General features: G+C 46.3%; 1 protein-coding gene across 5 annotated transcripts in view; it reads right to left on the minus strand.

Moving 5' to 3' along the window:
- Window positions 1–15287, minus strand: part of PRKAG2 (protein kinase AMP-activated non-catalytic subunit gamma 2) — a 656600-nt gene that overhangs the window by 293686 nt on the left and 347627 nt on the right. The window contains exon 1 of one of the 5 annotated variants that reach the window (XM_063921852.1): window positions 13741–14297. The exons of the other annotated variants lie outside the window; for them this stretch is intronic. Coding sequence (XP_063777922.1) covers window positions 13741–13834 — 94 coding nt within the window. The 5' untranslated portion in view covers window positions 13835–14297. Of the gene's footprint in view, window positions 1–13740; window positions 14298–15287 lie in introns of those variants that run through there. 5 annotated transcript variants of the gene reach the window in all.

A 15287-nucleotide genomic window follows, 5' to 3' on the forward strand; every position in this document is an offset into this window, starting at 1 on the left:
CCCTATACCTATCCAACCTGACCTGATGTGACCTGCTTAGATGACATCATAAAACAATTTTAGATACTGTAGATTATGTGCAAAAAACCAGAAGTCCTTATTGACAACGAATTTATTAGTTGCTGCAAACTTGTGCTAGTGTCCACAGTGCTGTCTTGGCTCGCTAACAAGATTGCAGCAACTAATAAATTCGTTGTCAATAAGGGCTTCTGGATTTTTGCACATAATATGAATTTAGGATATTCACCTCTAGATTATTATTTGTCTATTTTATGGGAATCTTTCCCCCTTTTAAAAAAAACCCTACGGCTAGGACATCGCTCTTACACGTAGAAAACACGTGGAAGGTCGACAGGTTTTCTAGGTCGACATGTGCTAGGCCGACAGGTCTAAAGGTCGACATGAGGATTTTTTATTTTTTTGGTGTCGTTTTCTTCGTAGAGTGACCGGGATCCCAAATTAGTGCACAGCGTCCACTCGCATGGCTCGCTTTGCTCGCCATGCTTCGGGCATGGTGCCTTCGCTCCGCTACCGCTTCGCTCGGCACAGATTACCGTTCCAATCGTAGTCCACGTGGATCGTTAAGTATGAAAAAATTCAAAAAAAGAAAAAAAATGTGAAAAACTCATGTCGACCTTTAGACCTGTCGACCTAGCACATGTCGACCTAGAAACCCTGTCGACCTTCCATCCATGTCGACCTATAGTGGTCGACCTAAACATTGTCGACCTAGATACTGTCGATCTTCAGACCGGATCCCGACTATTTGGTGAGGGGTGTCTGTTACAGGTCCCCAGATTTAAACATCCTCCAGTCTACATTCCGACGAAATAAACGCTGGAAGAATTGTGTAATTACATTCCACTTTAGCGCACTTGGGAATTTGTGTTTTTTTATATATATATATATATATATATATATATATATATATATATATATAAAATACTTGAACCACACTCATGTTATTTTAAATCACTTGCTGGGGTGACATCCGATGAAGGAAACCCTGTGGTCACCGTTCCAACTTAATAGCAATAAAGTGGGAGCACTCACCAGTCTTCTTTATGCAGGTATTTAATTTAGACCATCATGCCATAAAAATATAGCGATTTCCCTTGAACTCCCATGACAAACGAGAATGAGTTTACACACTAATCTCCCTTTTCCACCTACTAAGCACGGGTCGCAGCCGGGAGCCTGACACGGGTGCTACCCGGCTGCGGCCCGTGCTCAGCCCCCTTTCCCACTGCGCTCACCAACCCGGCATATTGCCGGGTTGGTGACGCTGCTAGTGACGCGGCAGGGGCGGCGCTGGGAGATCACATGATCTCCCAGCGCCGCCCTTCCATACAGTGTAAACGGGAGCTGTGTCACATCAACATGGCTTCCGTTTACACTACAACCCTACCTGGATCATTCCCATGTCCTACCCAGGTAGCTACCTGGGTAGGATTCACGGGTCACTTGATCCGGGTTTTTGAGGAGGGACCCTTTTCCACTAGCAAAAAACACGGGTAAATGCGCGCCCCCGTGCATTTACCCGTATTTTTTTAGCTAGTGGAAAAGGGATATCAGTGATTTTACAAATGATCTGAACGATGAACGATTTGCTCTGCTGGGATTGAAGGGATTGAGCTACATGAATGGACGACTAACGACCTGCTTTAAACGAGAGCGGGTGCGCATATCATTTATCGTTTGCTGTTTACACACTAGGCAATTTGAACGATAAAACGTTCAAAACCGGCGTTATCGCTCAAATGTGTCCATGCTACATTGGATTATTGTCATTTATTATATTTCAAGGGACCGATTCAATAGTTTGAGAGACTAAGTTCCCATCTAAAGTGGAAGGAAGCTAATTCAATGGTTTGCACAACCAGCCACGTGCTGGTGGCAATGGCCAGAATCTCGTGCCCTACTGCACAGGTGCCCATGCTAAGTGCCAGGCGTGCTTAGTTAGGGTGTACCTGGCACTTACGCCCTACTTTATGCAGATTTCTGCAACCTCAGGGCTGATCGCCCAAAACAAATTGAATTAGTTTACAGCCACTTTAGGTGGGAGCTAATTCTCTCAAACAGTTGAATCACCCCCTAATAATCAATAGGTGTATGCACCCTTTCTGCTTTGTTTCTGCCAATAAACCACTGGCTGTAACAGCTAAATTATACAGTCAGTATAAGATGCAAATTTCCATGAGATTATAGCTTTACAGCAACCCATATAACCTCTGTAGTATAGAATATAAATAGTGCTTTGGCCAAGCCAAGATCAAAAGAGAATAAATCAACTAAGCCTTTGAAGACTAAATTCCTTGGAGAAGTAGGGGATCAAATATATATGAGAGGCCACCATTATATTAATGATACATTTCTACACGCTCTACAAATGCTTGTCTATGTGCAAGTACACCTGGCATATTCTACCATGAAAAAATGAGAGTAATCTTTCAAGCTTGTCTCCTTTCCCCTCTATGGTTACCAAAATAAAGTCCGGTGCTACAGTATCACATGCAATGTAACATGTTATCATGTGAGTTTATTACGGGAAATCAATTAGAAGAGACGTTTTTCACGCTGTTCCCCAATGTTTATTCTGATTTTTTTTGGGGGGGGGGCTATCCAATTTGGCCGCCCCGAAAAAATACATTGTCTCATTCAGTTTTTGGGAGAAACAGCCACATTTTTTGTTTTCGGCCAAATTTAATCAAAGTATTTTTACCCTCCCCTAACCATGGGGGTTGCCGGCTGTGGCTAACCTGCTGGGGGTGGCGGCTGCGGCCAACCCTCGGGGGTTGGTGGCTATAGTTAACGCATCCCGTTCATGGCATACATTGTCCATAATACAGATCCTTCAGATCCCTCTCCGAAAAACAAGTGTATAACAACCCATCTAAAAATGGTCTTAAATTAATTATAGGAGGCGAAGGTCTGGTAAATTTGCTAATATCACAGTCTACACAGAAACGTAACATAGTAACATAGTTAATGAGGTTGAAAAAATAGGATTTTAGTACCTACCGGTAAATCCTTTTCTCCTAGTCCGTAGAGGATGCTGGGGACTCCAAAAGGACCATGGGGTATAGACGGGATCCGCAGGAGCTTGGGCACACTGAAAATACTTTGACTGGGTGTGAACTGGCTCCTCCCTCTATGCCCCTCCTCCAGACCTCAGTTATAGGAACTGTGCCCAGGAGAGACGGACATTTCGAGGAAAAGATTTTTGTTCAGACTAAGGGCTAGAACATACCAGCCCACACCACAACATACCGTACAACCGGAGTAACAGTATGAATTTAACTACAGCAACAAGCTGAAACAACAAATACACAACCCGTGTGTAAACCAATGCAACTAATAAGAATACACTGCAAGTAACCGTCCGCACTGGGATGGGCGCCCAGCATCCTCTACGGAGTAGGAGAAAAGGATTTACCGGTAGGTACTAAAATCCTATTTTCTCTTACGTCCTAGAGGATGCTGGGGACTCCAAAAGGACCATGGGGTCTATACCAAAGCTCCAACACGGGCGGGAGAGTGCGGACGACTCTGCAGCACCGATTGAGCAAACATGAGGTCCTCCTCAGCCAGGGTATCAAACTTGTAAAACTTAGCAAAGGTGTTTGAACCCGACCACGTATCTGCTCGGCAAAGCTGAAGTGCCGAGACCCCTCGGGCAGCCGCCCAAGATGAGCCCACCAAACTGGTAGAATGGGCCTTCACTGATTTCGGCACCGGTAGCCCAGCCGAAGAATGAGCTTGCTGAATCGTACTGCAAATCCAGCGTGCAATAGTCTGCTTCGAAGCAGGATGACCAATCTTGTTGGAAGCATACAGGACAAACAGCGCCTCTGTTTTCCTGGCCACCGCTGTTCTGGCGACGTAGATCTTCAAAGCTCTCACAACATCAAGAGACTTTGGAACTGCCACAGCATCTGTAGCCACAGGTACCATAATAGGTTGGTTAATGTGAAACGAAGAAACCACCTTCGGCAGGAATTGTTGACGAGTACTCAATTCTGCTCTATCCGAATGGAAGATCAAGTACGGACTCTTGTGAGATAAGGCCACCAACTCAGACACCCGCCTGGCAGATGCCAGAGCCAACAGCATGACCACCTTCCAAGTGAGACACTTTAACTCAACCTTACGCAAAGGTTCAAACCAGGAAGACATAAGAAACTGTAAGACCACGTCAAGATCCCATGGTGCCACCGGGGGCACAAAAACGGAGGATGGATATGCATCACTCCCTTCACAAAAGTCTAAACCTCAGGGAGAACAGCCAATTCCTTCTGAAAGAAGATAGATAAAGCCGAAATCTGCACCTTGATGGAACCCAATTTCAGGCCGGCATCGACGCCTGCCTGCAAAAAATGGAGACACCGACCCAAGTGAAATTCTTCCGCAGGAGCAGCTTTAGTCTCACACCATGAAACATACTTTCTCCAAATACGGTGATAATGTTTCGCTTTAACTTCCTTCCTCGCCTTCAGTAGAGTGGGAATGACCTCCCCAGGAATACCTTTCCGAGCTAAGATTTGGCGCTCAACTTCCATGCCGTCAAACGCAGCCGCGGTAAGTCTGGAAACACGCATGGTCCCTGCAATAACAGGTCCTCTCTTAGAGGGAGCGGCCAAGGATCTTCCACAAGTAATTCCTGAAGATCTGGATACCAGGCCCTCCTTGGCCAATCTGGAACGACAAGAATCGCTTGCACTCTTGCTCGTCGAATGATTCCCAGTACCTTTGGAATGAGAGGAAGCGGAGGGAACACATACACCGACTGAAACACCCACGGAGTTACCAGGGCGTCCACTGCAATGGCTTTGGGGTCCCTTGACCTGGAACAATACCTCGGAAGCTTCTTGTTGAGGCGAGACGCCATCATGTCGATCAGCGGAGTTCCCCAACGCTTTGTCACTTCTGCAAATACCTCTTGGTGAAGAGCCCACTCTCCCAGATGGAGATCGTGTATGCTGAGGAAGTCTGCTCCCAGTTGTCCACTCCCGGAAGGAAGACTGCTGACAGAGCGCTCACATGCTGTTCCGCCCAGCGAAGGATACTTGTGGCCTCCGCCATAGCCGCCCTGCTCCTTGTTCCGCCTTGACGGTTTATATGCGCCACCGCTGTTATGTTGTCCGACTGTATCAGGACAGGCCGACCCTGAAGAAGGCTCCTTGCTTGTAGTAGGCCATTGTAAATGGCTCTTAACTTGAGAACATTTATGTGGAGACAAGATTCCTGGAGCGACCATTTCCCCTGGAAATTTCTTCCCTGGGTGACTGCGCCCCAGCCCCGGAGACTTGCATCTGTTGTCAACAGGACCCAATCCAGGATACCGAATCGTCACCCTCCTAGGAGGTGAGAACTTTGTAGCCACCACAGGAGAGAAATCCTGGCCCTGGGAGATAGACTTATTTTCCAGTGCATGTGCAGGTGAGACCCGGACCACTTGCTCAGCAGATCCCACTGAAACACCCGGGCATGAAACCTGCCAAACGGAATGGCTTCGTATGCCGAAACCATTTTCCCCAGAACCCGAGTACATTGATGAACCAACGCACTTTTCAGCCTCAGAAGTTCCCTGACCATTGTCTGTAATTCCAGAGCTTTGTCTACCGGAAGAAACACCTTCTGTAAGCCCGTGTTTAGAATCATGCCCAGAAAAGGCAGCCGAGTGGTCGCAATCAACTGAGACTTTGGCAGATTTAGCAGCCAACCGTGTTGTCGTAGAACGACCAGAGACAAATCCACATTTCTCAGCAACCGTTCCCTGGACCTCGCCTTTATCAGGAGATCGTCCAAGTACGGGATAATGGTAACCCCTTGCTTGCGAAGGAGAACCATCATTTCTGCCATGACTTTGGTGAAAATCCTCAGGGCCGTGGAAAGCCCAAACGGCAACGTCTGAAATTGGTAATAAGAATCCTGTACCGCAAACCTGAGGAAAGCTTGATGCGGAGGATATATCGGGACATGTAAGTAGGCATCCTTTATGTCGACTGACGCCATAATGTCCCCCCTTCTAGGCTGGAAATCACAGCTCAAAGAGATTCCATCCTGAACTTGAAAACCTTCAAGTATGGATTGAGGGACTTTAGGTTCAGAATCGGTCTGACCGAACCATCCGGTTTCGATACCACAAAGAGGCTCGAGTAGAGCCCCTCCCCCCGTTGGGATGGGGGAACGGGAACAATGACCCTCTGTTGACACAACTTTTGTATTGCTGCCTTCACCACCTCCCTGTCCGGAAGAGACACTGGTAAGGCCGAAATGAAAAACCGGTGAGGGGGCACCTCCTGAAACTCCAGCTTGTATCCCTGAGATACTATATCTAGGACCCCGGGATCCAGGCCTGATTGAACCCAGACCTGACTGAAGATTCGCAGACGGCCCCCCCACCGGTCCGGACTTCCCCAGGTAAGCATCATGCGGTGGACTTGGTAGAGGCAGGGAAGAACTTTTAGTCCTGGGCGCCTGATACTGCAGGCAACTTTCTTCCCCTTCCTCTACCCTTTGAAGCGAGGAAGGACGAACCTTTTCCACACTTGTATTTATTGGGACGAAAGGACTGCATCTGCTGATGTGGTGTCTTTTTCTGTTGTGTGGGAACATAAGGAAAAAAAGATGACTTACCCGCCGTCGCGGTAGACACCAGATCAGCCAAGCCGTCACCAAACAAGACATTGCCTTTGAAGGGGAGAGCTTCCATAGCTCTCTTGGAGTCGGCATCAGCATTCCATTGAAAAATCCACAGCGCTCTCCTGGCCGAGATCGCCATGGCATTGGCCCTTGATCCCAAGAGACCAACATCCCTCGCCGCATCCTTCAGGTAATCTGCAGCGTCCTTGATATAACCAAGTGTTAAAAGAACATTATCTTTATCAAGCGTATCCATATCAGCAGCTAAATTCTCAGCCCATTTAGCAATAGCACTACTCACCCATACCGACGCCACAGCAGGTCTGAGCAATGCACCCGTATTAGCGAAAATGGACTTCAGAGACGTCTCCAGCTTACGATCCGCCGGATCCTTGAGAGATGCCGTGTCAGGGGACGGAAGCGCCACCTTCTTAGACAACCGGGATAGAGCCTTGTCGACATTTGGAGACGACTCCCATTTTTCCCTGTCATCAGAGGGGAAAGGATACGCCATGTAAATTCTCTTGGGAATCTGCCACCTCTTATCCGGCGACTCCCAAGCCTTTTCGCAAAGAGTATTCATTTCATGAGAGGGGGGAACTTCACCTCAGGTTTTTTCCCTTTGAACAAGCAAATCCTTGTTCGCCAGTAGTATGTAAAACATCCTTTATAGCCACAATCATGTATTGAATACTCTTTATTTTATTTATTTACAGTTTCTTATATAGCGCAGCAAATTCCGTTGCGCTTTACAATTTGAAATAACAATAACAAACTGGGTGATAACAGTCATAGAGGTAGGAAGGCCCTGCTCGCAAGCTTACAATCTATGGGGAAATAGCACCTTTCCTTGTGTACATATGCCTATCTATTGCATAGAATGAGAAGACATGTGAGGATATGTGTGGACTGTACAGAGTGGATGCAATTTGATAGGAAGGTTTATGAAAGTTATGTGGGCGGTTCTGGAATTTGATACGCTTGCCTAAAGAGGTGAGTTTTCAGGGAACGCTTGAAGGTTTGGAGACTAGAGGAGTGTCTTATTGTGCGTGGTAGGGCATTCCACAGAGTGGGTGCAGCCCGATGAAAGTCCTGCAGTCGTGAGTGGGAGCGAGTAATGAGTGTGGATGAGAGACGCAGGTCTTGTGAAAAGCGAAGAGGTCGGGTTGGGAGATATTTTGTGATAAGCGAAGTGATGTACGTTGGTGTAGTTTGGTTAATGGCCTTGTGTGTGAGTAAAAGTATTTTATATTGAATGCGGTAGAGTACAGGTAACCAATGGAGGGACTGACAGAGTGGATCTGCAGACGATTAACGTCTAGCGAGGAAGATAAGCCTCGCTGCTGCATTCAGAATGGATTGTAGTGGTGAGAGTCTCGTTTTGGGAAGACCAGTTAGGAGACTATTGCAATAATCAATGCGGGAGATAATGAGAGCGTGGATTAGAGTTTTAGCAGTGTCTTGTGTAAGGTATGGTCGTATTTTGGATATGTTTTTTAGATGCATGTAACATGATCTTGAGACAGATTGAATGTGGGGAACAAAGGACAGATCAGAGTCAAGGATGACACCTAGGCAGCGAGCTTGTGGGGTAGGGTAGATAGTCGAGTTTTCAACAGTGATAGAGATATCAGGTTGGTACCTACTATTGGCCGGTGGAAATATAATTAACTCTGTCTTTGAAATATTCAGTTTGAGGTGGCGAGATGTCATCCAGGATGAAATGGCAGAAAGGCATTCAGTGACACGGTCCAGTACAGATAGGGACAAGTCAGGGGAGGATAGGTAGATTTGAGTATCATCTGCGTACAGATGATACTGAAAACCAAAAGAGCTGATTAGTTTACCAAGAGATGAGGTATAGATAGAGAAAAGCAGAGGACCCAAGACTGAGCCTTGCGGTACTCCAACTGAAAGAGGTAGCGAAGAGGAGGTAGATTCAGAGAAGCGAACACTGAAGGAGTGATTAGATAGGTACGATAGGAACCAAGAAAGGGCTGTGTCTTTAAGACCTAGGGATTGTAGTGTCTGTATGAGAAGAGAGTGGTCTACAGTGTCAAATGCAGCAGATAGATCTAGAAGAATAAGTAGTGAGTAGTGGCCTTTAGACTTCGTAGTGACCAAATCATTAACCACTTTAGTCAGTGCTGTCTCTGTGGAATGTTGGGAACGGAAGCCTGACTGAAGTGGGTCCAACGAAGTGTATGAGTTAAGAAAGTGTGTGAGTCGAGTGTAGGCAAGTCTCTAAAGTGGCTTAGAGAGACAAGGGAGCTGAGAGATAGGGCGGTAGTTTGAGAGAGCATTAGGGTCAGATTTTTTTTTTTTTTTTTTAAATGGGAGTACTCTTAACTAATCGTGGATGTAAAGCAGCCTCAGTGAAGTCGACATCGGAATCAGAATCCGTGTCGGTATCTGTATCTACCAACTGAGTAAAAGGCCGCTTTTGCGACCCTGATGGGGTCTGCACCTGAGACAAAGCATCCTCCATGGATTTCCTCCATACCGGAGTCTGAGACCACGATTTATCCAACCTTTTAGACAAAGAAGCCACATTTGTATTAAGCGTACTTAACATTGTAAGTAAATCGGGTGTCGGCTGCGCCGACAGGGCCAACTCCAGACCCACATCTGCTCCCCCAGCAACCTCCTCTGGGGAAAAACACTCAGCCTCAGACATGCCGTCACGGAGTATCGACACACCGACACACACACACCGCCTCAGCTAGGGGACAGACCCACAAGGAAGCCTAGATAGAGAAGCACAGAGGGAGTATGCCAGCTCACACCCCAGTGCCCATATATGCCAGAACACAATATATGTTGAAAGCGCTGTTATGGAAAACAATAATAATGCACCAATAACTGTGCCCCCCCCCCCCCCCCCCCCCCGATTAGCTCCCTGTTACTTGTAGTGGAGCTTGGAGGTCCCGGGCCAGCGTTCTCTGCAGCAGCGTGGATGAGAGAAAATGGCGCTGGTGAGCTGTGCGGCTAAGCCCCGCCCCTTCCCGGCGCGCTTCAGCCCGCTAAAATTTGAAATATGAAAATGCCAGCGGGGGTACTGAGAAGCCTTTTGCCAACTCCCAGACCCAGTAACATGCTGCCCAGGGCGCTCCCCCCCAGCGCCCTGCACCCTGTGAGTGCCGTTGGTGAAGTGTGTGGGAGCATGGAGCGCAGCGCTACCGCTGCGCTGTAACTCGTTACTGGAGTCTTCTGCCATCACTGAAGTCTTCTGTCTTCTGCATACTCACCGGCTTCTTTCTTCTGGCTTCTGTGAGGGGGGTGACGGCGCGGCTCCGGGAACAAGCAGCTAGGCGCACTAAGTGATCGAACCCTCTGGAGCTAATGGTGTCCAGTAGCCTAAGAAGCAGAGCCCTTAACTAAGAAGAAGTGGGTCTGACTTCTCTCCCCTCAGTCCCACGATGCAGGGAGCCTGTAGCCAGCAGGTCTCCCTGAAAATAAAAAACCTAACATAAAGTCTTTTCTAGAGAAACTCAGGAGAGCTCCCCTAGTGAGTGTCCAGTCAGGGGGGCATAGTGGGAGGAGCCAGTTCACACCCAGTCAAAGTCCTTCACATAATTTTCTTTTACTCCTCACATTATTCACACATGCAGCAACAGCTGCTCCTACCTCTTTAACCCTATACTTTTATCACTCCTGCGATGCCCTGGGGTTGTCTGGCTGGGTGGCTCTGGGGTGCCCCGCCCCCCGGACCTGAACCTCTATAGTTAGTGTTAGGGACGTACCCAAATCTATCTCTCTCTGCACATGTTATATCTGCCCCCCTGCAGTGCACATGGTTTTGGCCAACTGCTAAAAAATTTCCTGCTGCAATCAAATTGGAATTACCCCCTTAGTACATCTCCCCCTTAATGTTCACTACACCAGTGCCGTAACTAGGCATTTTAGCGCTGTGTGCAAGAAACGGCATTGGCGCCCCCCATGCAAGATAGGGGCAGTGCGCACAGTACGTGCGCGAAAAATATATAGAAGCGTGTCTTCACGGGGAAGGGGCGTGGCCACAAAATAATACCAATTCATACTACAGTGCACAGTAGTCTCCATTATTCAAATTACGCTGCACAATAGTGCCACTACACCAGGTAGAGCCCCTTTTACACATTACAGCAGACAGTCCCCCTTTTTACACATTATGGCAGACAGCGTCCCCTTTTTACACATTACGGTAGACAGTGTCCCCCTTTTTACACATTATGGCAGACAGTGTCCCCCTTTTTACACATTATGGCAGACAGCGTCCCCCTTTTTACACATTATGGCAGACAGCGTCCCCTTTTTTTACACATTACGGCAGACAGAGTCCCCTTTTTGCACATTACGGCAGACAGCGTCCCCCTTTTTACACATTACGGCAGACAGCGTCCCCTTTTTACATATTACGGCAGACAGCGTCCCCTTTTTTTTACACATTACGGCAGACAGAGTCCCCTTTTTACACATTACGGCAGACAGCGTCCCCCTTTTTACACATTACGGCAGACAGCGTCCCCCTTTTTACACATTACGGCAGACAGCGTCCCCCTTTTTACACATTATGGCAGACAGCGCCCCCCTTTTTACACATTACGGCAGACAGCGCCCCCCTTTTTCACATTACGGCAGACAGCGTCCCTTTTTACACATTACGGCAGACAGAGTCCCCTTTTTACACATTATGGCAGACATCGTCCCCCTTTTTACACATTACGGCAGACAGCGTCCCCCTTTTTCAGAATAGATAGAGAAATAGAGAGAGAGATATACTTACCATCGCTCCTCGTGCTGGCAGATCCCTCGGTGCAGGCAGGGGAGAAGGAGGAGGAGGGAGGGGGACGGGAGCCGCAGCAGCGCTATGTAATTGGTAGAGGCGCCGCTGCAGCAGTCCCCTCTCCTTCCGTATTGGCTGCCCGCCGCCGCTGTGAATGCTGGGATGAAGGAACCGCATCCCAGCATTCACAGCAGCGCCGGGCAGCCAATACAGAAGGAGAGGGGACTGCTGCAGCGGCGCTACTACCAATTACATAGCGCTGCTGCGGCTCCAGTCCCCCTCCATCCTCCTCATGGAGGGAGTGTGATGTCAGATCCTGACCCGATCAGCCTGTTCTCATCGCACTGTAGGAGTAAGTCCTGGGCTACGCACAGACTGAACACACTGGTAAAATCATTCACTGGTGAGTGAGGTGCGAATGGATTTGCAGCTGTCCACTGACTGAGGAACATTTGTAGCCCAGCATACACATGCGATCGCACACTTGCACGGGTGAATTAACACTCCCCTTGGGCGGCGAGTATCTGAACGCAGGACAGCAAAATTAGCAGCCCAGCGTTCAGGTCTGAATTAGGCCCATAGCACAAACAGTCTGCTGTATTCAAAATCAGAGTGCTATAATAATACACAACAGCAGCTACTGTATATTGGGTACATTTCTCTTCACTTCTATTACATAGAAACCAGAAGTTCCATCTGGCAACACTGACAAGAACAGCATCACTAACACGGTCAACACAAATAATTTATCCACTGGAAAATAGCTGATGCTGGTGTAAGCGGTGAGTTTTTATTGATGTCTCACCCACCCCAAACTTCAGGGTTGGAAAGGGCATCAGGAAAATGAACATTCACAAGATACAGTATATTAGCAGATTGCTGAGCTTCACCGCACAGCAGACTAAAATATGGCTCGAGTTACTGATGCAGCAGTTATCCCTCATTATTTATTTATAAAACACAAACATTCTCCCATTTTGTCTACGTAGGTTACAGAAAAGTTGATATAATAGCTTGTGTAATATTGTATAATCTGTGATATCATAAACTCCTATATTGTACTACACATTCATAAATACAATATTTACTCTTCCATTGTCACCTAGAAATATGGCATTACAATGACAAGATAAAGACTGGAGTTGTAGATAGTTTAAAAGATAGACGATAAGCCTGACGGTGGAATAATACAATTATTTTCTGTAAATGGTCAAAATACAGTATATCCAAGGCTCCCATCATTTTCTCATGAGAAGTCGGAATACCTACTGTATGTGACCTGAAATGTGTTCCGGCCATTAAATCTACCACACATATTCTCATTGGTTCCAAACAAAATACACCATAATAGGAACCAGTTATCCTGCTGCTAATGAGAGTATACAGGACTATGAAATATAGGAAAATACAAAATGTGAGGTAACAATTTCAGGTGGGGAAAAAGGGCCTGTACTGGAAAACTAAGGAGGATATTTATCAAAGCTTGGAGAGAGATAAAATATTAACGAATCCGCTTCGGCATACCTCTCAACATGACCCTCTCCAGGAGGGACAGAATGCTCTGCTCCTGGACCTCCCTCTTAATTTATGATTGCCATCACCTGTGGTGAAACGCCTATTTTTATCTATTAACTTGCTCAAAACAGGTGCAGACTATCACACATTAAGAGAAAAGTCCAGAAGCAGAGCATTCTGTCCCTCCTGGAGAGGGTCATGTTGGGAGGTATGGCTTCTGTCATTTTACAGTCTGTGTTTAAAAAAAAACCTCAGTTAGGAGTTAATTAGTACTTTATCACTTTCCACATAAATCTCTCTCCAAGGATTAATAAATATCAACCTTAGACACATTGGAGTCAAAAAATATAAATCGTTAAAAAAATTTCATTCATTGCAGTTTTCACTCTACAGAAATACATGTCTACAGTATCTAACCATCTATCTATCTATCTATCTATCTATCTATCTATCTATCTATAATTGAAAATGCAAGAAAGAAAATCAAATAATGGCAATTTAAGATTTAAAATGATCAATATTTCAATCCTGTGATGTCTCTCAGCAATCAATGACTCAGTTTTCCAGACTGAAAAGTAAATGATTTCATTTTAAAATAATGCTTGTTACATTCTTTAAGCATATATGCTCTGTATGGTTTTATATATATATATATATATATATATATATATATATATATGTGTGTTATTATAAGTGCACAGTCAGAATAGAGCACACTAATAGATCAGCAGACAGACAGGGAGAGTAATAGATCAGGGAAAGTATGGCAATTTGCATGCAGAAAACTTGAACGCCACAAAGTGCGAAGGGCCTACCCAGGAGTCCATGAGGTTCTGACTGGCGTCTCTCTGTGCCCCGGCCCTGATCCTTTCTTTTCTTGCTACCTCTGAGACTGCCAAAGCGCTTCATGAGGTGCAGTGGGCAGTATAACTTCAGCAGATCATATCCACAATGAACCCAAAGAGTTAGGGTGAATAAAAGCAGCAGAAAAATTCCCAGGTCCAAATCTCCCAGCTGATGCAGATGAGAAGTACAGTGCTGTGATTCTGGGAAAATCTATTAGTTGGCGATGTCAATTCCTGGAGTGTAGTAACTTGCCAGACTGTAGTGTACTAACACACAGCAAGCTCTGCTACAGATCTGCACCTCATACACTGAATTCTTCTCCTTAAGTGGCGAAACAGGCTGCAGATACCATACAAGAGATCTTTCTGCTTGGAGAAGGTCAGTGTTGACTGATAAGGCTCCTTTTTATAAAATTCCACATCAGGAAAATCCGGGCAGGGGACTGTCATGTGCGTTTGTGAATAAAGTCTCTTTAAAACGACTGTAAAAGGAATCCACCCGTGTCCAGACAATTCTTGGCACCAATTGGCCGGTGCACATTCTCATTACAATGTGACATCACGCAGCTATTTTGACTCGTGCTTTGGGCCCGCTGCTGCAGCAGGAAAGCATATGCTGGTTACAGTTCATGTCAAGTGCTCTCCAGTGACTACCGCAGCCACATGTTACAAAGCATGACAATTCAAAATACAGATTGCTGTCTCCCTGGGAGACTGAAGGGCCAGGGGCTAAGCCACTGAGAGATTAGCTTTTCACAACTTTTAACCCATTAAGCACCCACTCTACATGATGTTTCATTTGCTGCATTTCTGTTTCAAGTTTTCATTTGTGAAAATATAATTTTGAAAACATTTTTCAATATTTTCAAGGGTCACATCCAGACATATGTAATACCATCTCAGTAGACTCTGGAGTGCTGCAACCCCCAGCATGTCCATGTTTTCTCAATTTGATAGCAATATATTTTCTGCATTTTAAAAGTCATACTTGCCTACGCTCCCCAAATGTCTGGGGGACTTGCACATTTCTGGTCACCAAGACAGTAGACAAGCCTTCTGGATCCCAACCACTTCCTGCTGAATTGCGTTATGGTAGAACAGCCTCCACTCTGTAAGGTGGCATTATACACCAAGGGGCGTGACCTCAATGACCCAATCGTGGTGCCATACCTCCCAACATGACCCTCTCCAGGACCCTCTCTGCTTCTGGACTTTTCTCTTAATTTATGATTGCCAGCACCTGTTTTGAACAGGTTATTGGATAATAAAGGTATTTAAGTACAGGTGATAGCAATCATACAGTAAGAGGGAAGTCCAGGAGCAGAGCATTCTGTCCCTCCTGGAGAGGGTCATGTTGGGAGGTATGTGGTGCCACTTTCCCCTGCATCTCCTGTCTAGGCTTCTGTGGCGTGCCAGGAGTATACATATTTAGTTGGCAAGTAAGCTATATATACTCCTCTACAATAAAGAGCAATTTACAAAGCTCAGAGTTGGGCGCTAGTGCAACTGCATATTTT

Source organism: Pseudophryne corroboree, chromosome 5 (genome assembly GCF_028390025.1).
Source record: "Pseudophryne corroboree isolate aPseCor3 chromosome 5, aPseCor3.hap2, whole genome shotgun sequence".
Taxonomy (NCBI): Eukaryota; Metazoa; Chordata; class Amphibia; order Anura; family Myobatrachidae; genus Pseudophryne; species Pseudophryne corroboree.